We start from the raw sequence: 26,685 nt of genomic DNA, 5'->3' as shown, positions 1-26,685 counted from the left end.
ATCTATTATTTTCGTCTTCATTGTGTATTCTTTGGGCAGTGTAATTTACCATCCGATATTTTCACTTGGTGTGCGCGTGATTATTTTAGAAGAACACGATCTTTTAAAACGCAGCGAAAAAAATCACGCAAATACGCCAAATCATCTCAAATAATTTTTCGAATACAAGCTTGAAATTCAAACAAGGAGATTTTAGAGTCTGTTTTGTCATGCATAGTTGCTGTATTTTTTTGGACTGATCAAGGCAACATAGTACAAACACGGGACATAAGAATGTTATGCAGGATTGACCAAGGAATAAACCAAAATACTTCTGGACGGCGTAGCCATGTGCACGTATCGACAGATTTGACGTCATTTGACATCTTATTCCGCGTTGCACACGTCGTCCACGTCCAGGCCGTTCCGGTGCGTCGCGGACGGTCGCCGGGGCGGGAGCAGTCGGTAGCGGAAAGACACTCGGTTGACGTAGTTGCCGCTGGACACCAGCCTCACCACGGAGTTGTCGCAAGCCATTTTTATCTGGGCTGAGGAACCGTGGACGAGGGAGGAATGAATAAAGCCTCGAGACCTTGCGGAACCCCCCCGAACATCCCGAAAGGGGACGAGGAGATGGTGCAAACGCCACAGAAGAGGAGCGCAAGACTCCCAAAACATTCCATTTCCGTTTATTGAGAGCACTCACCCTCACAAAGGCCACCTCGGAACGAACGCAGCACTTACCCGGTCTACTGAGAGGGAAACACAGAGCGGCCACTGGAAACATGCGGGACGTGTCGACGCCGTTTCCTCCCAGGAGCTCCAGGTAGTCACCCGAACCCAAACATCCGGAGGACGACCTCCACTAAGGCCAGACAAACAAACGCTTGAAGGAAGGGGGCGACGTCGTCATATGGAATAGAAATCCTAAGAAAAAAAGGCCTGCCTGACCCTGGGCCTGAGCTGATTGCTTTGGTCCTCCTCCAAGGCCAGCTGCGTCACCTCTATCTCCACCGGGTAAATGACGGAGAAGCTGCAGTTTCTGTTCTGATGGGGCAGCACCATGGTGAAGCTGCCCTCCGGGCTCTGAGACACGATGTTGCACGCTGAAACGCACGCATTTGGGGCATCAGCGCATACTTTGAACGCAAAGACGCTTTCCGTCGCCGGGTGGTTCGGTCCGGTCCCAGCTCACGCCAAGGGTTGTGCAGTTTCTCCACGGCCAGGGTGAAGCCGCCGCCGGGGCGGCGGACGCGGAAAAAGACGGCGGCCACGTTCTGAGACGAGCGGACGGCCCCCGAAGAGGAGGAGCAGATGTCCGTGTAGCGTCGGTGCAGAGGCAGCGGGTGGTCCTGACTGCTGGGGAAGTTCTCCCCCTGCAGAACCCAGCCGTCAAATATCTGAAAGCATGCGAGTGGCCGTCAAAAATGCACTAACGGTGACTAAAGGTGAAGAAAAATGTCCAACTTCCAAAGTTCAAATTCTGCACAGGATAGTGATTATTTTTTGCTCTCCTCTAAAATATACTCTTCACAAAAAACCTCCATTTGATATTGGTATTTTCCACACTGACAGTTTTGGATCTAACGATTGAGAGTAGTACTTTACTTCAAAGCGCTGTTTAAGATTAGAAAAGGTATTTGACGTAGAGTTAGCAAATGCATGGCTCTTCAAAGTTCAACCAGACTAAACCATAACTGTATTTGAATGTTTCTATTAGACCTTGATGAAATCGCCCGCATCGCAGTCCACGTTGACGTCGGAGAGCTTCAGGCCGACGACCTCGCCGGGCTCGCCGATGATGAAGGTGGCGCACGTCGGTCGCTCCTCCTCCTCCTCCGCCGACGCCGTGAAGGTAAAGTGGCCTTCGGTGGCCAACATGTCCAAGCATCCTGATAGTTAGAAAATAAATTTAGGACCACGTTTCAACCTGCCCCTAATCTTACCCCCGCCCGCCCTAAAAACCATTCCAAAAGCACACCCAAACGTGACTCGGTCCTCCCTTTGACAGTTTCTGAGGCGATTCCAGTTCGTTCATAAATTAGGTTAATATACACGGGTGTCGTGGTTCATTGGCCTGACCAATTGCACAAACTACAGATAGCAACGAGTGAAAATTGTCATTTTTGGCAGTGCTTGGTTTGACCAAAGGGCCAATGCTATCCTCGTTTTCCTCAGCAAAACAATTGAAAGACGCTCAAGATAAGGCTATTCTGTTGCAGGCGGCAAAATGACGAGGTGACTTCAATTTGGGCGCTTTCGCCCATTCTTGGGTCACTTTAAAGTGAGGAAAAAACATTACAAATCACCGACGCTTCACGGTCGAGCCACTTACTGAGGGGTCGTTGGAAAATAAAGTCTTCCGATTGTTTCTCCCGCTCCAAAGCCAGAAGCCAACGGGATTCGGCCGAGACGTTGTCCTCGCCCTCACCCGCGTCCTGCGTGCGCACGTTTGAGGACGGGGCGAGCCATCCCGTGTTTTGTAAAGCGGCTCTTACGCGGATGTGGCGGCTCCCCGTCATCTGGTATGTTAGCGAGAAGAGCAGCAGCAGCAGAAGTTGCGCTGGCCGAAACATGCCACCGCCACGGGTCGCTCGCTGTCGGAGGGTAGAAGGGGGGAGGAGACTGCCGACCGAATGCGCCGTGCCCGCTTTTATAGGGCGCGCGCGGCATCTGGCACCACCTACCCTGACGCACGCACACGCCAGTGGGTCAAACTGTCATTGCGCTCTACGCAGATGACTTACGTCCATGAACGGGACGGACTCGTGATTGGAAGAGTAATGAAGTAAGTGCGTGTGATTGGAGCGCAGTCAGGGGCACATTTTCCATGTCAAATTGTGCCAAAACTACTAGACAGATTGATAGAAAAGACGTTCAAGTGAAGACAGAGGTTGAAAACGAAAGATAGATTTTTGCTCGGAATAGCCATTAGACCAGAATTCCTGGGCCATTACGAGATCCAGACAGAGACCAAGACTTTGGGAAGTAGAGAGCGGCTTCTCTGGTGATGCTTTCACTGACCACTAGAGGGCAGTGTCCGTCTATGTTCGGGAGTTAAATTATAGTGCAGTGTCCAAATATAATATTAAACAGGCACCCTAAAAATGCATTGCGGTTATTCCCCCATTGGTCTCAGGTCTGGGAACCTATCGATCGCCACAAAGTATTATTATAGTATTAATGTAATTGCTTTGCTTAAGGGAAAAAGACACGGTAGATTACTACATCCAATACACTGAGATGAGGCTAATTGTAAAAGTCCACGCGGCCATCGTGAAAGGTCAAACTAGACGAGCAAAGTGTTTGGGACGACACGCTTGCTCCCATTCAGTCTAAAATACACGCGTACACACAAAGTACTTTTTGTAGCATTAAAAGTATCGCCTAATAAGTGTTGACATTTCCCTTGCCATGCACTTGCGATGCCACACGGCCGGCTCCCAAAATAAGAAAGACGCGAAAGAGCAACTAGGATGGCATTCTCCCCTCGGTGCGCACTGACCTATTCGGGGTGCATTACCTTCAATTCAAGGCCGCGGGGGGGGCAATGAGAATTAATTGCCGTTCTTTTTCAAGCCGTGTGCGCGGAGGATGTCTTTGCCCATTTATTGATGTCATTGTTAAAGTTGCCAACGGAGCAAAGATCACGCTAAACACACTTTGCTTCCGCGTAGGTAGACGAAAAAGGACGCTGGGAAATGAATGATCGTCTCAAACGAGAACAAAGGAAAAAAGATGGGAATGGAAATCGGAGAACTCGGGAATTCGGCGCTAGCCGTCCCGTTTCCAATGGATTGGACATCTCCCGCTCTCGACGGCAGCCAATAAGGTAGAGGCAACGTCCCCGTATTATTCAACGCTGTCCAATTGACTGTGACTCCACCAGATAGATACTCGCAAGACAAATTGGGTTTAGGGTATGAAAAATAAACGCAGTAATCCGAATGGTAGCTAGTGCTGCCCTCTGGTGGCCACAAGGAAAAACTTTCCATTCAGCTTTCCTCCACACTTAACCCCCCCAAAAAATATGTACCGTATTTTCACGACTATTCGGCGCATCGGATTTTACAGCGCAGTGTCAGTAACGAGTGCTATTTCTGTATTTTAGACACACAAAGTACGCACCGTTTTTTTAGACGCATATATATATTATATATGGATGAACATCGAAACGCAATAGCGCTGGCTACCGGAAGTAGCCTATTTCCGGGTTCCGGTGCGCAGTGACTGCTGGCAAATATAGTTGTTGCACGCTACACCCACACGCTAAAAAGACGTTTTTAAAAAGGCAACGGAAGCAAAACTGCGTTGGGTTGTACTTTATTTAGACATTTTACAACTTACTCACGTCATCATCACCCACAAATCCATCAAAGTCCTCATTTTCTGTGTCCGAATGAAACAATTGCCCAAATGAGTCTTCCAAAACGCCCGCGGTTGTAGTTCTCAAGCCTCCGGGAATGACGGCAAGCTCCGAGTTATTATATATAATATATATACATAGTTCACAGTCTAGCTTTGAATGCTCTGTTGACGCCAACATTTAGCGGCAGGATTTCTTTTGTAAATACAGCCGAAATGACGGCCAGCACCAAATGAGTGTGCTCGCGCGACCTCATACTAACTGTATTGAAGAACTGGGTGTATTAAGAACTCTATATCCCAGCAGTCACTGCGCAGTACTTTATCTACGGGAAAATAGTAGAGTCGGGGGCTGCTTTCCGTAGTTGTCCTATCGACTGATTTATTTTATTTTATGGTGATAACAATTTTAGTATTGGTCCATATATAAAGCGCACTGGATTATACGGCGCCCTGTTTATTTTGGAGAAATTTTTTGACTTTTATGCGCGCCTTATAGTCGTGAAAATACGGTATACATAAATATACTGAGCAGACCGCTTTCAAAGTTCCCAGATTATTCGCTCCGAACATTTCATCGCACGCTAATGTTTTAGCGCCATCGACGACATTTACACGTCTGTCGGGTTATTTTATTTCATATTATTATACATTTCCCTACGGCAAAGTACGTATGAGCTCGGCCTTCGTCTATTCCATTTCGACTGCGAGGGGCCGGCTAGCGATCGTCCGTCGCCGTCCGTGGGAACCAAGGGCTGGATGATTGCTAACTCGGGGTGCGCACGCGTCATGTATCTTGAGCCGTCGCCGTCCGGGTGGTCGTAATGAGGCGACCCTCCCTGTTTGGACGAGCCGGACAGAGAGAGATGAGCGGAGAAGAGCTCAGCATGGATTTTTAGCCTCCCAAACGTGCTTAGTTGAAAAGGTGTTAATGAAGAGCGATGGCTAACGCCGTCTTGCTTTAATGAACTCCCGGCCCACAACTTCAGGGGAGGTCTCCTGCTGCCACTCTTCTTATTTGTTTCTCTCATTCTTCCCACCCATTTGCTCATTTGTTCAGGTAAATGAAAGTTGAGGAAGCCTGGGATTTGCAGGTGTACCTTCCAACGTCATCGTGCTTCTTTTCAGCGCCAACCTGCTCGTCTCGTCCGAGTTAATTAACATTGATTGCAGCGCGTAATCCACGACAGTGATTCAGGGCGCTCGGCGTAAATCGTATCGACTGCAATCGGCTCCAATATGGCAGCAGTTTGTCCGCGTCCAAAGTACAAAAGAAATCAAACATGTTTACGCGTTTCATCTAAGGCAGGGGTAGGGAACCTACGGCTCGGGAGCCATATGTGGCTCTTTCCATGGGTGCATATGGCTCTCCACTAACCTGTGAGGTCAAATATGAAAATCACCAGTGAGAGAGCCGAGTCCCGAACGCACCAATAGGAGCGTCACGTCGACACTGTGGCGTTAAGAATAGCTCTAATACCACTTTAATCATAATTCAGTTTTTCATGACTCATCTCATTAATACTGATTGATTAGCAACATCATAACAATGTTGTCAAAAGAAATCAGAGACTTTTTGTGATTAAAAAGTGGTGAAATGACAGAAAAAAAAAATGCACATTTTCATACATTTTTACTTTTAAATTCTGGAAATGGCTCTTTAGCAATAACATTAGAAAATAAGAATTGTTTATGGCTCTCTCTTTCAAAAAGGTTCCCTCCCGACCCCTGATCTAAGGATTCCGTGTTGGGGTGACTTTCCGCGAGCCGCCACAAGATGGCGCCGTTGAGCCATGCCTCTTTAAAAGATGTTTTGGACGGAACCCGTTTTTACGCTTTGACTGACTGCTAGCTTGCCATCACTTAGACATTCTCTACCCTCGTTTTTGTAATATTTTACAGTTCCTTGCGAGGCACGTATTTTTACAATAAGTTATTCCCCCCTTCGTGTCCTCACGACTCTTCTCTGAAATATTTTTTTTTCTTTTTTAGGGCTGTGCTGACAACAGTGTGTGTTCTTTACACCTCGGCATCTCACCGTCGTTATTCCCATCGTGGGTTGGACTTCAATCATTGACGACGACGATTTGAGGAATCACCGCCGGTCCAAATCTAGCGAATGGTGAGCCATTTGAAATTTCACAATTCCACCACTCAAGGAAAGTTTTTGTCGGCCGAGAGCTTTGACGACGACGACAATGCGACGTCGCGCGAGCTCCCGACAAAAAAAGTACAGTAAGGGAGAGCGCGTAAGTTTACCGGCGGCGGCGGCCCGCGTGGCCACGCACGGCTGGGTGGCGTAATGAATGTTGATGAAGTAGAAAAGCCGCTTTAATCAGGACGGATCACCGTGCAGAGGTGGAGAATGTCAGCGAGAGCAGCCACAGCTGCTTGCTGAGAAATTCAATATTGACTGTCGGGATAAATGTCCTGCATATTCTCTCATGTGTCCCCGGGGCCGCCGTATTATGCCTCTCACGTTAGAGGGCCCTAATTGGATTAAAAATGACTTGTTATCGGGAGAAAAAGCCAGCGGAATACGCCGTCATAATTATGGCCTTTGCCGACCGGCGCAGGGACAAATATCAAAAGCGCCCGCCGTTTGATGGATTGCGTTCGCTCGGGGAAATCCATGAGAGGCAGCGCGCTAACAAATGTCACGTCAAACTCTTGTTTTCTCGCCTCGCCACTTTCAAAATGGCGTTTAGCGATGGCCGTCAGCTTACCAATGCTTTCGCCCGTTCGGTGTGTCTAAGATAGGATAGGCTCCAGCACCCCTGGCGACCCTTTTAAGGGCTTTCAGATAAGGAATGAATGTTTTTCTTTTCCTTTTTTTGGCCACAAATATTTCATACAAAAGTGGCATACTTTTGATCATTTTTAAGGATTTTAGAGGGGGGGTAGCCTTGAGAATTGGATTGGATTGGATGACTTTATTCATCCCGTATTTGGGAAATTTCATTGTGACAGTAGCAAGAAAAGGCATAGTTATAAGTTAGACAATACAGTCAAAGGCCGCAGAACAACAAAGCAAAAAGCACAAAGTACAAAGTAAATCAAAGTCAATGGGATCATTAAGAATCACCAATTTTTGCTACCGAAACTCGTAGCTCGTTTTGTGTTTTTGCTACTTTTCTGTCGCTAATTCAATGTCAAATTTGTGTCTTCTTAGGAAAACTCCAAATGAAGAAAGTACTCATGAAAGCAACTCATTTCGTAAGTACAAGTTCCACTCTATTGATATTCGGAGGGCTATTTTGGATCACTGAAACTTTCCTTACTCTTTCTTTTTGAAATGGCGTTGTGGTAAAAAGGCCCCAATCAAAGGAGCCCCCCGTAAAAGCCGTCCCTGGCGCCGGCGACACACACGCGTAGAATTGACGCCGATCCATCGGGCTTTGCTTTTGTGCAGCCATTAAGGCAAAATAAATGCGGCGTGCCATAAATCTGACAGCGTCTCATTCATACTGACGCGGGCTAAATTACACATAAAACCACTGATAACATCATCATTAAATATTGATTCTAAGGAAGCGGACGACCACAACTCACACACACACACGCCACGCTTGCAAACCCCTCCATGTAGATCCAAGAGCGGGCTGGAGTGGGAGTTACGAGAGGTGACCGGAGATGAAGAGGGAGGGAGGGAGGGAGAAAGATGCAGCTACGGAGGAGGGTTTTATTTTTTTCCCCGTCTTTTTTTTTTTACTGCGAGATTTAAAGCCGAGGCAGCGAGCAGATGTGAGTGTTGATGATGATGGATGTGGCTTGTTGAAATGCAAACTTGTTTGCGTGCGCGAGAGGCCCTCTCTCGGGGCCCCCAAGTGTGCGTGTGACACCCGCGTGCCAATTTCTCCCATTTTATTTATGCATTTCTCTGCAAGTCATCACCAGCGTTCCTCCCCGTCCAAATGCGACTCCCGCTCTCGATGGCACTGAATTCGTTAACTGCTTGTATGCAAATCCAGCGCCACTTAAAATGCATCCGTTTTATCATTGTACGATAAAAGTATACTAGCGGATCTTTGACTTTCTTTGACGTTTTGTAACTTTTTTTTTTCGTATCTTGGACCGATTTTTTTTATTTTTTTATTCGTAAGCTGAATATTTTCAGGCAGAAGCATGCGTAAGTCGAGGTCCCGCTGCTTGTATCCAAACACTCATCCGGTTGTAGTGCACACACACCCACAAAAGGAGCAGGTGTGTGGGTGTGTGTGGGTGTATGTGGGTGGGTGTGCGTGCGTGTGTGAATGGGCCATCTGAAGGAAGCAAGCAGTAACCAGCTCGCCACTCTAACCATATAAAAGGTGCAGAACAGAAACACGCCAGTAATTGATTGCTAATTAGTCCTTTTGTTGTGGTGAGGCGTTGTCCCCACACATACACACACACACACACACACACACACACATTCACGCGTGGCTTGGCCCACCATTCACGCCACTCGAACCTTTGGCCCATCACAATTGCCGAGAGAAGCGCGGTTAAGCGAATGTTAATGAGACCGTTGCCATTCCCGATGCTTTGATGCGGAGGATTGCGTACGTTTTCTTATTGTTTTGCTGAACGGTTGGCACCAAAATCTTGGAGTAGGCCTCCTAACTGGACAATTTGGGTTCAAAAAGCATTCAGGGCCAATTTGCCCGTTATACTATGTCGTATATTGAGAGCATTTTTTTCCAGGTACAATTTAACCTCAGTGTCTATGTATAAATGTCGTTTTTTGATGAAAAAAGCCTTACTATACTATGTCGTTTTTTGAAGGAAAAAAGCCTTACTATAGTATGTCGTATTTTGAGGAAAAAGGCCTTACTATACTATGTCGTTTTTTGAGGAAAAAAGTCTTACTATACTATGTCGTTTTTTGATGAAAAAAGCCTTACTATACTATGTCGTTTTTTGAAGGAAAAAAGCCTTACTATACTATGTCGTTTTTTGAGGAAAAAAGCCTTACTATAGTATGTTGTTTTTTGAAGAAAAAGGCCTTACTATACTATTTCGTTTTTTGATGAAAAAAGTCTTACTATACTATGTCGTTTTTTGATGAAAAAAGCCTTACTATACTATGTCGTTTTTTGAAGAAAAAAGCCTTACTATACTATGTCGTTTTTTGAGGAAAAAAGCCTTACTATACTATGTCGTTTTTTTGAGGAAAAAAGCCTTACTATAGTATGTCGTATTTTTAGGAAAAAGGCCTTACTATACTATGTCGTTTTTTGAGGAAAAAAGTCTTACTATACTATGTCGTTTTTTGATGAAAAAAGCCTTACTATACTATGTCGTTTTTTGAAGGAAAAAAGCCTTACTATACTTTGTCGTTTTTTGAGGAAAAAAGCCTTACTATACTATGTCGTTTTTTTGAGGAAAAAAGCCTTACTATAGTATGTCGTTTTTTGAAGAAAAAGGCCTTACTATTCTATTTCGTTTTTTGAGGAAAAAAGCCTTACTATACTATGTCGTTTTTTTGAGGAAAAAAGCCTTACTATACTATGTCGTTTTTGAGGAAAAAAGCCTTACTATACTATGTCGTTTTTTTTAGGAAAAAGTCTTACTATACTATGTCGTTTTTTGATGAAAAAAGCCTTACTATACTATGTCGTTTTTTTGAGGAAAAAAGCCTTACTATACTATGTCGTTTTTTTGAGGAAAAAAGCCTTACTATAGTATGTCGTTTTTTGAAGAAAAAGGCCTTACTATACTATTTCGTTTTTTGAGGAAAAAAGTCTTACTATACTATGTTGTTTTTTGATGAAAAAAGCCTTACTATACTATGTCGTTTTTTGAAGAAAAAAGCTTTACTATACTATGTCATTTTTGAAGAAAAAAGCCTTACTATACTATGTCGTATTTTGAAGGAAAAAAGCCTTACTATACTATGTCGTTTTTTGAAGGAAAAAAGCCTTACTATACTATGTCGTTTTTTGAGGAAAAACGCCTTACTATACTATGTCGTTTTTTGAAGGAAAAAAGCCTTACTATACTATGTCGTTTTTTGAGGAAAAAAGCCTTACTATACTATGTCGGTTTTTTGAGGAAAAAAGCCTTGCTATACTATGTCGTTTTTTGAAGATAAAAGCCTTACTATACTACGTCGTATTTTGAGGAAAAAAGTCTTACTATACTATGTCGTTTTTTGATGAAAAAAGCCTTACTATACTATGTCGTTTTTTGAAGGAAAAAAGCCTTACTATACTATGTCGTTTTTTGAGGAAAAAAGCCTTACTATACTATGTCGTTTTTTTTAGGAAAAAAGCCTTACTATAGTATGTCGTTTTTTGAGGAAAAAAGTCTTATTATACTATGTCTTTTTTGAGGAAAAAATCCTTACTATAGTATGTCGTTTTTAGAAGAAAAAGGCCTTACTATACTATGTCGTTTTTTGAGGAAAAAAGTCTTACTATACTATGTCGTTTTTTGATGAAAAAAGCCTTACTATACTATGTCGTTTTTTGAAGAAAAAAAGCCTTACTATACTATGTCGTTTTTAGAAGAAAAAGGCCTTACTATACTATGTCGTTTTTTGAGAAAAAAAGTCTTACTATACTATGTCGTTTTTTGATGAAAAAAGCCTTACTACACTGTCGTTTTTTGAAGAAAAAAGCCTTACCATACTATGTCGTTTTTTGAAGAAAAAAGCCTTACTATACTATGTCGTTTTTTGAAGGAAAAAAGCCTTACTATACTTTGTCGTTTTTTGAGGAAAAAAGCCTTACTATACTATGTCGTTTTTTGAAGGAAAAAAGCCTTACTATACTATGTCGTTTTTTGAGGAAAAAAGTCTTATTATACTATGTCTTTTTTGAGGAAAAAATCCTTACTATAGTATGTCGTTTTTAGAAGAAAAAGGCCTTACTATACTATGTCGTTTTTTGAGGAAAAAAGTCTTACTATACTATGTCGTTTTTTGATGAAAAAAGCCTTACTATACTATGTCGTTTTTTGAAGAAAAAAAGCCTTACTATACTATGTCGTTTTTAGAAGAAAAAGGCCTTACTATACTATGTCGTTTTTTGAGGAAAAAAGTCTTACTATACTATGTCGTTTTTTGATGAAAAAAGCCTTACTACACTGTCGTTTTTTGAAGAAAAAAGCCTTACCATACTATGTCGTTTTTTGAAGAAAAAAGCCTTACTATACTATGTCGTTTTTTGAAGGAAAAAAGCCTTACTATACTTTGTCGTTTTTTGAGGAAAAAAGCCTTACTATACTATGTCGTTTTTTGAAGGAAAAAAGCCTTACTATACTATGTCGTTTTTTGAAGGAAAAAAGCCTTACTATACTATGTCGTTTTTTGAGGAAAAAAGCCTTACTATACTATGTCGTTTTTTGAAGGAAAAAAGCCTTACTATACTATGTCGTTTTTTGAGGAAAAAAACCTTACTATGCTATGTCGTTTTTTTGAGGAAAAAAGCCTTACTGTACTATGTCGTTTTTGAGGAAAAAAGCCTTACTATACTATGTCGTTTTTTTTAGGAAAAAGTCTTACTATACTATGTCGTTTTTTGATGAAAAAAGCCTTACTATACTATGTCGTTTTTTGATGAAAAAAGCCTTACTATACTATGTCGTTTTTTGATGAAAAAAGCCTTACTATACTATGTCGTTTTTTGAGGAAAAAAGCCTTACTATACTATGTCGTTTTTTTGAGGAAAAAAGCCTTACTATAGTATGTCGTATTTTTAGGAAAAAGGCCTTACTATACTATGTCGTTTTTTGAGGAAAAAAGTCTTACTATACTATGTCGTTTTTTGATGAAAAAAGCCTTACTATACTATGTCGTTTTTTGAAGGAAAAAAGCCTTACTATACTATGTCGTTTTTTGAGGAAAAAGGCCTTACTATACTATGTCGTTTTTTTGAGGAAAAAAGCCTTACTATAGTATGTCGTTTTTTGAAGAAAAAGGCCTTACTATACTATTTCGTTTTTTGAGGAAAAAAGTCTTACTATACTATGTTGTTTTTTGATGAAAAAAGCCTTACTATACTATGTCGTTTTTTGAAGAAAAAAGCTTTACTATACTATGTCATTTTTGAAGAAAAAAGCCTTACTATACTATGTCGTATTTTGAAGGAAAAAAGCCTTACTATACTATGTCGTTTTTTGAAGGAAAAAAGCCTTACTATACTATGTCGTTTTTTGAAGGAAAAACGCCTTACTATACTATGTCGTTTTTTGAGGAAAAACGCCTTACTATACTATGTCGTTTTTTGAAGGAAAAAAGCCTTACTATACTATGTCGTTTTTTGAGGAAAAAAGCCTTACTATACTATGTCGTTTTTTTGAGGAAAAAAGCCTTACTATAGTATGTCGTTTTTTGAAGAAAAAGGCCTTACTATACTATTTCGTTTTTTGAGGAAAAAAGTCTTACTATACTATGTCGTTTTTTGATGAAAAAAGCCTTACTATACTATGTCGTTTTTTGAAGAAAAAAGCCTTGCTATACTATGTCGTTTTTTGAAGATAAAAGCCTTACTATACTACGTCGTATTTTGAGGAAAAAAGTCTTACTATACTATGTCGTTTTTTGATGAAAAAAGCCTTACTATACTATGTCGTTTTTTGAAGGAAAAAAGCCTTACTATACTATGTCATTTTTTGAGGAAAAAAGCCTTACTATACTATGTCGTTTTTTTAGGAAAAAAGCCTTACTATAGTATGTCGTTTTTTGAGGAAAAAAGTCTTATTATACTATGTCTTTTTTGATGAAAAAAGCCTTACTATACTATGTCGTTTTTTTTGAGGAAAAAAGCCTTACTATACTATGTCGTTTTTAGAAGAAAAAGGCCTTACTATACTATGTCGTTTTTTGAGGAAAAAAGTCTTACTATACTATGTCGTTTTTTGATGAAAAAAGCCTTACTACACTGTCGTTTTTTGAAGAAAAAAGCCTTACCATACTATGTCGTTTTTTGAAGAAAAAAGCCTTACTATACTATGTCGTATTTTGAAGGAAAAAAGCCTTACTATACTATGTCGTATTTTGAAGGAAAAAAGCCTTACTATACTATGTCGTTTTTTGAGGAAAAAAACCTTACTATACTATGTCGTTTTTTTTAGGAAAAAAGCCTTACTATACTATATCGTTTTTTGAGGAAAAAAGCCTTACTATACTATGTCGTTTTTTGAGGAAAAAAGTCTTACTATACTATGTCGTTTTTTGATGAAAAAAGCCTTACTATACTATGTCGTTTTTTGAAGGAAAAAAGCCTTACTATACTATGTCGTTTTTTGAGGAAAAAGGCCTTACTATACTATGTCGTTTTTTTGAGGAAAAAAGCCTTACTATAGTATGTCGTTTTTTGAAGAAAAAGGCCTTACTATACTATTTCGTTTTTTGAGGAAAAAAGTCTTACTATACTATGTTGTTTTTTGATGAAAAAAGCCTTACTATACTATGTCGTTTTTTGAAGAAAAAAGCTTTACTATACTATGTCATTTTTGAAGAAAAAAGCCTTACTATACTATGTCGTATTTTGAAGGAAAAAAGCCTTACTATACTATGTCGTTTTTTGAAGGAAAAAAGCCTTACTATACTATGTCGTTTTTTGAAGGAAAAACGCCTTACTATACTATGTCGTTTTTTGAGGAAAAACGCCTTACTATACTATGTCGTTTTTTGAAGGAAAAAAGCCTTACTATACTATGTCGTTTTTTGAGGAAAAAAGCCTTACTATACTATGTCGTTTTTTTGAGGAAAAAAGCCTTACTATAGTATGTCGTTTTTTGAAGAAAAAGGCCTTACTATACTATTTCGTTTTTTGTGGAAAAAAGTCTTACTATACTATGTCGTTTTTTGATGAAAAAAGCCTTACTATACTATGTCGTTTTTTGAAGAAAAAAGCCTTGCTATACTATGTCGTTTTTTGAAGATAAAAGCCTTACTATACTACGTCGTATTTTGAGGAAAAAAGTCTTACTATACTATGTCGTTTTTTGATGAAAAAAGCCTTACTATACTATGTCGTTTTTTGAAGGAAAAAAGCCTTACTATACTATGTCATTTTTTGAGGAAAAAAGCCTTACTATACTATGTCGTTTTTTTTAGGAAAAAAGCCTTACTATAGTATGTCGTTTTTTGAGGAAAAAAGTCTTATTATACTATGTCTTTTTTGATGAAAAAAGCCTTACTATACTATGTCGTTTTTTTTGAGGAAAAAAGCCTTACTATACTATGTCGTTTTTAGAAGAAAAAGGCCTTACTATACTATGTCGTTTTTTGAGGAAAAAAGTCTTACTATACTATGTCGTTTTTTGATGAAAAAAGCCTTACTACACTGTCGTTTTTTGAAGAAAAAAGCCTTACCATACTATGTCGTTTTTTGAAGAAAAAAGCCTTACTATACTATGTCGTATTTTGAAGGAAAAAAGCCTTACTATACTATGTCGTATTTTGAAGGAAAAAAGCCTTACTATACTATGTCGTTTTTTGAGGAAAAAAACCTTACTATACTATGTCGTTTTTTTTAGGAAAAAAGCCTTACTATACTATATCGTTTTTTGAGGAAAAAAGCCTTACTATACTATGTCGTTTTTTTGAGGAAAAAAGCCTTACTATAGTATGTCGTATTTTGAGGAAAAAGGCCTTACTATACTATGTCGTTTTTTTGAGGAAAAAAGCCTTACTATAGTATGTCGTATTTTGAGGAAAAAGGCCTTACTATACTATGTCGTTTTTTGAGGAAAAAAGTCTTACTATACTATGTCGTTTTTTGATGAAAAAAGCCTTACTATACTATGTCGTTTTTTGAAGGAAAAAAGCCTTACTATACTATGTCGTTTTTTTGAGGAAAAAAGCCTTACTATAGTATGTCGTTTTTTGAAGAAAAAGGCCTTACTATACTATTTCGTTTTTTGAGGAAAAATGTCTTACTATACTATGTTGTTTTTTGAAGAAAAAAGCCTTACTATACTATGTCGTTTTTTGAAGAAAAAAGCTTTACTATACTATGTCATTTTTGAAGAAAAAAGCCTTACTATACTATGTCGTATTTTGAGGAAAAAAGTCTTACTATACTATGTCGTTTTTTGATGAAAAAAGCCTTACTATACTATGTCGTTTTTTGAAGGAAAAAAGCCTTACTATACTATGTCGTTTTTTGAGGAAAAAAGCCTTACTATACTATGTCGTTTTTTTTAGGAAAAAAGCCTTACTATACTATTTCGTTTTTTGAGGAAAAAAGTCTTACTATACTATGTCGTTTTTTGATGAAAAAAGCCTTTCTATACTATGTCGTTTTTTGAAAGAAAAAAGCCTTACTATACTATGTCGGTTTTTGAGGAAAAAAGCCTTACTATACTATGTCGTTTTTTTGAGGAAAAAAGCCTTACTATAGTATATCGTTTTTTGAAGAAAAAGGCCTTACTATACTATTTCGTTTTTTGAGGAAAAAAGTCTTACTATACTATGTCGTTTTTTGATGAAAAAAGCCTTACTATACTATGTCGTTTTTTGAGGAAAAAAGCCTTACTATACTATGTCGTTTTTTGAGGAAAAAAGCCTTACTATACTATGTCGTTTTTTTGAGGAAAAAGTCTTACTATACTATGTCGTTTTTTGAAGAAAAAAGCCTTACTATACTATGTCGTTTTTTGAAGAAAAAAGCCTTACTATACTATGTCGTTTTTTTGAGGAAAAAAGCCTTACTATACTATGTCGTTTTTTGAAGAAAAAAGCCTTACTATACTATGTCGTTTTTTGAGGAAAAAAGCCTTACTATACTATGTCGTTTTTTGAGGAAAAAAGCCATACTATACTATGTCGTTTTTTTGAGGAAAAAGTCTTACTATACTATGTCGTTTTTTGAAGAAAAAAGCCTTACTATACTATGTCGTTTTTTGAAGAAAAAAGCCTTACTATACTATGTCGTTTTTTGAGGAAAAAAGCCTTACTATACTATGTCGTTTTTTGAAGAAAAAAGCCTTACTATACTATGTCGTTTTTTGAGGAAAAAAGTCTTACTATACTATGTTGTTTTTTGAGGAAAAAAGCCTTACTATACTATGTCGTTTTTTTTAGGAAAAAAAGCCTTACTATACTATGTCGTTTTTTGAAGGAAAAAAGCCTTACTATACTATGTCGTTTTTTGAGGAAAAAAGCTTAACTATACTATGTCGGTTTTTGAAGGAAAAAGCCTTACTATACTATGTCGTTTTTTGATGAAAAAAGCCTTACTATACTATGTCGTTTTTTGAGGAAAAAAGCCTTACTATACTATGTCGTTTTTTTGAGGAAAAAAGCCTTACGATAGTATGTCGTATTTTGAGGAAAAAGGCCTTACTATACTATGTCGTTTTTTGAGGAAAAAAGTCTTACTATACTATGTCGTTTTTTGAGGAAAAAAGCCTTACTATACTATGTCGTTTTTTGAGGAAAAAAGCCTTACTATAGTATGTCGTATTTTGAGGAAAAAGGCCTTACTATAGTATGTCGTTTTTTGAAGGACAAAAGCCTTACTATACTATGTCGTTTTTTGAAGGAAAAAAGCCTTACTATACTATGTCGTTTTTTGAGGAAAAACGCCTTACTATACTATGTCGTTTTTTGAAGGAAAAAAGCCTTACTATACTATGTCGTTTTTTGAGGAAAAAAGCCTTACTATACTATGTCGTTTTTTGAAGAAAAAAGCCTTGCTATACTATGTCGTTTTTTGAAGATAAAAGCCTTACTATACTATGTCGTATTTTGAGGAAAAAAGTCTTACTATACTATGTCGTATTTTGAGGAAAAAAGTCTTACTATACTATGTCGTTTTTTGAGGAAAAAAGCCTTACTATACTATGTCGTTTTTTGAAGGAAAAAAGCCTTACTATACTATGTCGTTTTTTGAGGAAAAAAACCTTACTATACTATGTCGTTTTTTTTAGGAAAAAAGCCTTACTATACTATGTCGTTTTTTGAGGAAAAAAGCCTTACTATACTATGTCGTTTTTTTGAGGAAAAAAGCCTTACTATAGTATGTCGTATTTTGAGGAAAAAGGCCTTACTATACTATGTCGTTTTTTGAGGAAAAAAGTCTTACTATACTATGTCGTTTTTTGATGAAAAAAGCCTTACTATACTATGTCGTTTTTTGAAGGAAAAAAGCCTTACTATACTATGTCGTTTTTTTGAGGAAAAAAGCCTTACTATAGTATGTCGTTTTTTGAGGAAAAAAGTCTTACTATACTATGTCTTTTTTGATGAAAAAAGCCTTACTATACTATGTCGTTTTTTTGATGAAAAAAGCCTTACTATACTATGTCGTTTTTGAGGAAAAAAGCCTTACTATAGTATGTCGTTTTTAGAAGAAAAAGGCCTTACTATACTATGTCGTTTTTTGAGGAAAAAAGTCTTACTATACTATGTCGTTTTTTGAAGAAAAAAGCCTTACCATACTATGTCGTTTTTTGAAGAAAAAAGCCTTACTATACTATGTCGTATTTTGAAGGAAAAAAGCCTTACTATACTATGTCATTTTTTGAGGAAAAAAGCCTTACTATACTATGTCGTTTTTTGAAGGAAAAAAGCCTTACTATACTATGTCGTATTTTGAAGGAAAAAGGCCTTACTATACTATGTCGTTTTTTGAAGGAAAAAAGCCTTACTATACTATGTCGTTTTTTGAGGAAAAAAGCCTTACTATACTATGTCGTTTTTTGAAGGAAAAAAGCCTTACTATACTATGTCGTTTTTTGAGGAAAAAAACCTTACTATACTATGTCGTTTTTTTGAGGAAAAAAGCCTTACTATACTATGTCGTTTTTGAGGAAAAAAGCCTTACTATACTATGTCGTTTTTTTTAGGAAAAAGTCTTACTATACTATGTCGTTTTTTGATGAAAAAAGCCTTACTATACTAAGTCGTTTTTTGATGAAAAAAGCCTTACTATACTATGTCGTTTTTTGATGAAAAAAGCCTTACTATACTATGTCGTATTTTGAGGAAAAAAGGCCTTACTATACTATGTCGTTTTTTTGAAGGAAAAAAGCCTTACTATACTATGTCGTTTTTTTGAGGAAAAAAGCCTTACTATAGTATGTCGTTTTTGGAAGAAAAAGGCCTTACTATACTATTTCGTTTTTTGAGGAAAAAAGTCTTACTATACTATGTCGTTTTTTGATGAAAAAAGCCTTTCTATACTATGTCGTTTTTTGAAAGAAAAAAGCCTTACTATACTATGTCATTTTTTGAGGAAAAAAGCCTTACTATACTATGTCGTTTTTTTGAGGAAAAAAGCCTTACTATAGTATATCGTTTTTTGAAGAAAAAGGCCTTACTATACTATTTCGTTTTTTGAGGAAAAAAGTCTTACTATACTATGTCGTTTTTTGATGAAAAAAGCCTTACTATACTATGTCTTTTTTTTAGGAAAAAAGCGTTACTATACTATGTCGTTTTTTGAGGAAAAAAGCCTTACTATACTATGTATTTTTTTGAGGAAAAAGTCTTACTATACTATGTCGTTTTTTGATGAAAAAAGCCTTACTATTCTATGTCGTTTTTTGAAGAAAAAAGCCTTACTATACTATGTCGTTTTTTGAAGAAAAAAGCCTTACTATACTATGTCGTATTTTGAAGGAAAAAAGCCTTACTATACTATGTCATTTTTTTGAGGAAAAAAGCCTTACTATACTATGTCGTTTTTTGAAGAAAAAAGCCTTACGATACTAAGTCATTTTTTGAGGAAAAAAGCCTTACTATACTATGTCGTTTTTTTTTAGGAAAAAAGCCTTACTATAGTATGTCGTTTTTAGAAGAAAAAGGCCTTACTATACTATGTTGTTTTTTGAGGAAAAAAGTCTTACTATACTATGTCGTTTTTTGAGGAAAAAAGCCTTACTATACTATGTCGTTTTTTTTAGGAAAAAAAGCCTTACTATACTATGTCGTTTTTTGAAGGAAAAAAGCCTTACTATATATACTATGTCGTTTTTTGAGGAAAAAAGCTTTACTATACTATGTCGCTTTTTGAAGGAAAAAGCCTTACTATACTATGTCGTTTTTTGATGAAAAAAGCCTTACTATACTATGTCGTTTTTTGAAGAAAAAAGCCTTACTATACTATGTCGTTTTTTGAGGAAAAAAGCCTTACTATACTATGTCGTTTTTTTGAGGAAAAAAGCCTTACTATAGTATGTCGTATTTTGAGGAAAAAGGCCTTACTATACTATGTCGTTTTTTTGAGGAAAAAAGTCTTACTATACTATGTCGTTTTTTGATGAAAAAAGCCTTACTATACTATGTCGTTTTTTGAAGGAAAAAAGCCTTACTATACTATGTTGTTTTTTGAGGATAAAAGCCTTACTATACTATGTCGTTTTTTTGAAGAAAAAAGCCTTACTATAGTATGTCGTTTTTTGAAGAAAAAGGCCTTACTATACTATTTCGTTTTTTGAGGAAAAAAGTCTTACTATACTATGTTGTTTTTTGATGAAAAAAGCCTTACTATACTATGTCGTTTTTTGAAGAAAAAAGCTTTACTATACTATGTCATTTTTGAAGAAAAAAGCCTTACTATACTATGTCGTATTTTGAAGGAAAAAAGCCTTACTATACTATGTCGTTTTTTGAAGGAAAAAAGCCTTACTATACTATGTCGTTTTTTGAGGAAAAACGCCTTACTATACTATGTCGTTTTTTGAAGGATAAAAGCCTTACTATACTATGTCGTTTTTTGAGGAAAAAAGCCTTACTATACTATGTCGTTTTTTTTAGGAAAAAAGCCTTACTATAGTATGTCGTTTTTTGAAGAAAAAGGCCTTACTATACTATTTCGTTTTTTGAGGAAAAAAGTCTTACTATACTATGTCGTTTTTTGATGAAAAAAGCCTTACTATACTATGTCGTTTTTTGAAGAAAAAAGCCTTGCTATACTATGTCGTTTTTTGAAGATAAAAGCCTAACTATACTATGTCGTATTTTGAGGAAAAAAGTCTTACTATACTATGTCGTTTTTTGAAGGAAAAAAGCCTTACTATACTATGTCGTTTTTTGAGGAAAAAAAGCCTTACTATACTATGTCGTTTTTTTTAGGAAAAAAGCCTTACTATAGTATGTCGTTTTTTGAGGAAAAAAGCCTTACTATACTATGTCGTTTTTAGAAGAAAAAGGCCTTACTATACTATGTCGTTTTTTGAGGAAAAAAGTCTTACTATACTATGTCATTTTTTGATGAAAAAAGCCTTACTATACTATGTCGTATTTTGAAGGAAAAAAGCCTTACTATACTATGTCGTTTTTTGAAGGAAAAAAGCCTTACTATACTTTGTCGTTTTTTGAGGAAAAAAGCCTTACTATACTATGTCGTTTTTTGAAGGAAAAAAGCCTTACTATACTATGTCGTATTTTGAAGGAAAAAAGCCTTACTATACTATGTCGTTTTTTGAAGGAAAAAAGCCTTACTATACTATGTCGTTTTTTGAGGAAAAAAGCCTTACTATACTATGTCGTTTTTTGAAGGAAAAAAAGCCTTACTATACTATGTCGTTTTTTGAGGAAAAAAACCTTACTATACTATGTCGTTTTTTTGAGGAAAAAAGCCTTACTATACTATGTCGTTTTTGAGGAAAAAAGCCTTACTATACTATGTCGTTTTTTTTAGGAAAAAGTCTTACTATACTATGTCGTTTTTTGATGAAAAAAGCCTTACTATACTATGTCGTTTTTTGAAGAAAAAAGCCTTACTATACTATGTCGTTTTTTGATGAAAAAAGCCTTACTATACTATGTCGTATTTTGAGGAAAAAAGCCTTACTATAGTATATCGTTTTTTGAAGAAAAAGGCCTTACTATACTATTTCGTTTTTTGAGGAAAAAAGTCTTAATATAATGTCGTTTTTTGAGGAAAAAAGCCTTACTATAGTATATCGTTTTTTGAAGAAAAAGGCCTTACTATACTATTTCGTTTTTTGAGGAAAAAAGTCTTACTATACTATGTCGTTTTTTGATGAAAAAAAGCCTTACTATACTATGTCGTTTTTAGAAGAAAAAGGCCTTACTATACTATGTCGTTTTTTGAGGAAAAAAGTCTTACTATACTATGTCGTTTTTTGAGGAAAAAAGCCTTACTATACTATGTCGTTTTTTTTAGGAAAAAAAGCCTTACTATACTATGTCGTTTTTTTGAAGGAAAAAAGCCTTACTATACTATGTCGTTTTTTGAGGAAAAAAGCTTTACTATACTATGTCGTTTTTTGAAGGAAAAAGCCTTACTATACTATGTTGTTTTTTGAGGAAAAAAGCCTTACTATACTATGTCGTTTTTTGAGTAAAAAAGCCTTACTATACTATGTCGTTTTTTTGAGGAAAAAAGCCTTACTATACTATGTCGTTTTTTGAGGAAAAAAGCCTTACTATACTATGTCGTTTTTTTTAGGAAAAAAAGCCTTACTATACTATGTCGTTTTTTTGAAGGAAAAAAGCCTTACTATACTATGTCGTTTTTTGAGGAAAAAAGCTTTACTATACTATGTCGTTTTTTGAAGGAAAAAGCCTTACTATACTATGTTGTTTTTTGAGGAAAAAAGCCTTACTATACTATGTCGTTTTTTGAGTAAAAAAGCCTTACTATACTATGTCGTTTTTTTGAGGAAAAAAGCCTTACTATAGTATGTCGTTTTTTGAAGAAAAAGGCCTTACTATACTATTTCGTTTTTTGAGGAAAAAAGTCTTACTATACTATGTTGTTTTTTGATGAAAAAAGCCTTACTATACTATGTCGTTTTTTGAAGAAAAAAGCCTTACTATACTATGTCATTTTTGAAGAAAAAAGCCTTACTATACTATGTCGTATTTTGAAGGAAAAAAGCCTTACTATACTATGTCGTTTTTTGAAGGAAAAAAGCCTTACTATACTATGTCGTTTTTTGAGGAAAAACGCCTTACTATACTATGTCGTTTTTTGAAGGAAAAAAGCCTTACTATACTATGTCGTTTTTTGAGGAAAAAAGCCTTACTATACTATGTCGTTTTTTCCAGGAAAAAAGCCTTACTATAGTATGTCGTATTTTGAGGAAAAAGGCCTTACTATACTATGTCATTTTTTGAGGAAAAAATTCTTACTATACTATGTCGTTTTTTGATGAAAAAAGCCTTACTATACTATGTCGTTTTTTGAAGGAAAAAAGCCTTACTATATTAGTCGTTTTTTGAGGAAAAAAGCCTTACTATACTATGTCGTTTTTTTGAGGAAAAAAGCCTTACTATAGTATGTCGTTTTTTTGAGGAAAAAAGCTTTACTATACTATGTCATTTTTGAAGAAAAAAGCCTTACTATACTATGTCGTATTTTGAAGGAAAAAAGCCTTACTATACTATGTCGTTTTTTGAGGAAAAACGCCTTACTATACTATGTCGTTTTTTGAAGGAAAAAAGCCTTACTATACTATGTCGTTTTTTGAGGAAAAAAGCCTTACTATACTATGTCGTTTTTTTGAAGGAAAAAAGCCTTACTATACTATGTCGTTTTTTGAGGAAAAAAGCTTTACTATACTATGTCGTTTTTTGAAGGAAAAAGCCTTACTATACTATGTCGTTTTTTGAGGAAAAAAGCCTTACTATACTATGTCGTTTTTTTTAGGAAAAAAGCCTTACTATAGTATGTCGTATTTTGAGGAAAAAGGCCTTACTATACTATGTCGTTTTTTGAGGAAAAAAGTCTTACTATACTATGTCGTTTTTTGAGGAAAAAAGCCTTACTATACTATGTCGTTTTTTTTAGGAAAAAAAGCCTTACTATACTATGTCGTTTTTTTGAAGGAAAAAAGCCTTACTATACTATGTCGTTTTTTGAGGAAAAAAGCTTTACTATACTATGTCGTTTTTTGAAGGAAAAAGCCTTACTATACTATGTTGTTTTTTGAGGAAAAAAGCCTTACTATACTATGTCGTTTTTTGAGTAAAAAAGCCTTACTATACTATGTCGTTTTTTTGAGGAAAAAAGCCTTACTATACTATGTCGTTTTTTGAGGAAAAAAGCCTTACTATACTATGTCGTTTTTTTTAGGAAAAAAAGCCTTACTATACTATGTCGTTTTTTTGAAGGAAAAAAGCCTTACTATACTATGTCGTTTTTTGAGGAAAAAAGCTTTACTATACTATGTCGTTTTTTGAAGGAAAAAGCCTTACTATACTATGTTGTTTTTTGAGGAAAAAAGCCTTACTATACTATGTCGTTTTTTGAGTAAAAAAGCCTTACTATACTATGTCGTTTTTTTGAGGAAAAAAGCCTTACTATAGTATGTCGTTTTTTGAAGAAAAAGGCCTTACTATACTATTTCGTTTTTTGAGGAAAAAAGTCTTACTATACTATGTTGTTTTTTGATGAAAAAAGCCTTACTATACTATGTCGTTTTTTGAAGAAAAAAGCCTTACTATACTATGTCATTTTTGAAGAAAAAAGCCTTACTATACTATGTCGTATTTTGAAGGAAAAAAGCCTTACTATACTATGTCGTTTTTTGAAGGAAAAAAGCCTTACTATACTATGTCGTTTTTTGAGGAAAAACGCCTTACTATACTATGTCGTTTTTTGAAGGAAAAAAGCCTTACTATACTATGTCGTTTTTTGAGGAAAAAAGCCTTACTATACTATGTCGTTTTTTCCAGGAAAAAAGCCTTACTATAGTATGTCGTATTTTGAGGAAAAAGGCCTTACTATACTATGTCATTTTTTGAGGAAAAAATTCTTACTATACTATGTCGTTTTTTGATGAAAAAAGCCTTACTATACTATGTCGTTTTTTGAAGGAAAAAAGCCTTACTATATTAGTCGTTTTTTGAGGAAAAAAGCCTTACTATACTATGTCGTTTTTTTGAGGAAAAAAGCCTTACTATAGTATGTCGTTTTTTTGAGGAAAAAAGCTTTACTATACTATGTCATTTTTGAAGAAAAAAGCCTTACTATACTATGTCGTATTTTGAAGGAAAAAAGCCTTACTATACTATGTCGTTTTTTGAGGAAAAACGCCTTACTATACTATGTCGTTTTTTGAAGGAAAAAAGCCTTACTATACTATGTCGTTTTTTGAGGAAAAAAGCCTTACTATACTATGTCGTTTTTTTGAAGGAAAAAAGCCTTACTATACTATGTCGTTTTTTGAGGAAAAAAGCTTTACTATACTATGTCGTTTTTTGAAGGAAAAAGCCTTACTATACTATGTCGTTTTTTGAGGAAAAAAGCCTTACTATACTATGTCGTTTTTTTGAGGAAAAAAGCCTTACTATAGTATGTCGTATTTTGAGGAAAAAGGCCTTACTATACTATGTCGTTTTTTGAGGAAAAAAGTCTTACTATACTATGTCGTTTTTTGATGAAAAAAGCCTTACTATACTATGTCGTTTTTTGAAGGAAAAAAGCCTTACTATACTATGTCGTTTTTTGAGGAAAAAAGCCTTACTATACTATGTCGTTTTTTTGAGGAAAAAAGCCTTACTATAGTATGTCGTTTTTTGAAGAAAAAGGCCTTACTATACTATTTCGTTTTTTGAAGGAAAAAAGCCTTACTATACTATGTCGTATTTTGAAGGAAAAAAGCCTTACTATACTATGTCGTTTTTTGAAGGAAAAAAGCCTTACTATACTATGTCGTTTTTTGAGGAAAAAAGCCTTACTATACTATGTCGTTTTTTGAAGGAAAAAAAGCCTTACTATACTATGTCGTTTTTTGAGGAAAAAAACCTTACTATACTATGTCGTTTTTTTGAGGAAAAAAGCCTTACTATACTATGTCGTTTTTGAGGAAAAAAGCCTTACTATACTATGTCGTTTTTTTTAGGAAAAAGTCTTACTATACTATGTCGTTTTTTGATGAAAAAAGCCTTACTATACTATGTCGTTTTTTGAAGAAAAAAGCCTTACTATACTATGTCGTTTTTTGATGAAAAAAGCCTTACTATACTATGTCGTATTTTGAGGAAAAAAGCCTTACTATAGTATATCGTTTTTTGAAGAAAAAGGCCTTACTATACTATTTCGTTTTTTGAGGAAAAAAGTCTTAATATAATATGTCGTTTTTTGAGGAAAAAAGCCTTACTATAGTATATCGTTTTTTGAAGAAAAAGGCCTTACTATACTATTTCGTTTTTTGAGGAAAAAAGTCTTACTATACTATGTCGTTTTTTGATGAAAAAAAGCCTTACTATACTATGTCGTTTTTTGAAGAAAAAGGCCTTACTATACTATGTCGTTTTTTGAGGAAAAAAGTCTTACTATACTATGTCGTTTTTTGAGGAAAAAAGCCTTACTATACTATGTCGTTTTTTTTAGGAAAAAAAGCCTTACTATACTATGTCGTTTTTTTGAAGGAAAAAAGCCTTACTATACTATGTCGTTTTTTGAGGAAAAAAGCTTTACTATACTATGTCGTTTTTTGAAGGAAAAAGCCTTACTATACTATGTTGTTTTTTGAGGAAAAAAGCCTTACTATACTATGTCGTTTTTTGAGTAAAAAAGCCTTACTATACTATGTCGTTTTTTTGAGGAAAAAAGCCTTACTATAGTATGTCGTTTTTTGAAGAAAAAGGCCTTACTATACTATTTCGTTTTTTGAGGAAAAAAGTCTTACTATACTATGTTGTTTTTTGATGAAAAAAGCCTCACTATACTATGTCGTTTTTTGAAGAAAAAAGCCTCACTATACTATGTCGTTTTTTGAAGAAAAAAGCCTTACTATACTATGTCATTTTTGAAGAAAAAAGCCTTACTATATTATGTCGTATTTTGAAGGAAAAAAGCCTTACTATACTATGTCGTTTTTTGAAGGAAAAAAGCCTTACTATACTATGTCGTTTTTTGAGGAAAAACGCCTTACTATACTATGTCGTTTTTTGAAGGAAAAAAGCCTTACTATACTATGTCGTTTTTTGAGGAAAAAAGCCTTACTATACTATGTCGTTTTTTCCAGGAAAAAAGCCTTACTATAGTATGTCGTATTTTGAGGAAAAAGGCCTTACTATACTATGTCGTTTTTTGAGGAAAAAATTCTTACTATACTATGTCGTTTTTTGATGAAAAAAGCCTTACTATACTATGTCGTTTTTTGAAGGAAAAAAGCCTTACTATACTATGTCGTTTTTTGAGGAAAAAAGCCTTACTATACTATGTCGTTTTTTTGAGGAAAAAAGCCTTACTATAGTATGTCGTTTTTTTGAGGAAAAAAGCTTTACTATACTATGTCATTTTTGAAGAAAAAAGCCTTACTATACTATGTCGTATTTTGAAGGAAAAAAGCCTTACTATACTATGTCGTTTTTTGAGGAAAAACGCCTTACTATACTATGTCGTTTTTTGAAGGAAAAAAGCCTTACTATACTGGGTCGTTTTTTGAGGAAAAAAGCCTTACTATACTATGTCGTTTTTT

General features: G+C 35.7%; 1 protein-coding gene and 1 long non-coding RNA gene across 3 annotated transcripts in view; one reads left to right on the top strand and one right to left on the bottom strand.

Moving 5' to 3' along the window:
- LOC144074529 (uncharacterized) overlaps positions 1–26,685 on the top strand; it is a 44,434-nt gene that overhangs the window by 942 nt on the left and 16,807 nt on the right. The window contains exons 2-4 of the long non-coding RNA XR_013300318.1: positions 1,700–1,834; positions 6,337–6,466; positions 7,517–7,560. This is a non-coding gene — a long non-coding RNA (uncharacterized LOC144074529). The remainder of the gene's footprint in view (positions 1–1,699; positions 1,835–6,336; positions 6,467–7,516; positions 7,561–26,685) is intronic.
- Positions 199–2,616, bottom strand: LOC144074528 (corticotropin-releasing factor-binding protein-like). 2 transcript variants are annotated; one of them, XM_077601002.1, is made up of 7 exons: positions 2,478–2,616; positions 2,315–2,417; positions 1,702–1,871; positions 1,175–1,379; positions 931–1,085; positions 724–844; positions 199–527 (listed from the first exon to the last, which is right to left on the bottom strand). In XM_077601002.1, exons 1-7 carry the CDS (start codon positions 2,553–2,555, stop codon positions 367–369), a joined length of 993 nt encoding a protein of 330 aa, XP_077457128.1. In that variant the 5' UTR covers positions 2,556–2,616; the 3' UTR covers positions 199–366. The 2 variants fall into 2 exon arrangements, with proteins under 2 accessions (XP_077457128.1, XP_077457127.1); XM_077601001.1 differs by having other exon boundaries at positions 2,315–2,589.

The sequence above is a fragment of the Stigmatopora argus genome, chromosome 5, assembly GCF_051989625.1.
Source record: "Stigmatopora argus isolate UIUO_Sarg chromosome 5, RoL_Sarg_1.0, whole genome shotgun sequence".
Classification (NCBI taxonomy): domain Eukaryota; kingdom Metazoa; phylum Chordata; class Actinopteri; order Syngnathiformes; family Syngnathidae; genus Stigmatopora; species Stigmatopora argus.
Note: the sequence above shows the minus strand (reverse complement) of the source record. Positions and strands in the feature narration are given on the sequence as shown.

Coding starts and splice junctions, on each gene's coding strand:
- LOC144074528 (XM_077601001.1), bottom strand. CDS start 2,555: ATGTTTCGGCCAGCGCAACTTCTGCTGCTGCTGCTCTTCTCGCTAACA. Junction 845..930: donor GCAATCAGCTCAGGCCCAGG/GTCAGGCAGGCC, acceptor GTCTGGCCTTAG/TGGAGGTCGTCCTCCGGATG. Junction 528..723: donor TTTCCCTCTCAGTAGACCGG/GTAAGTGCTGCG, acceptor ACGGTTCCTCAG/CCCAGATAAAAATGGCTTGC.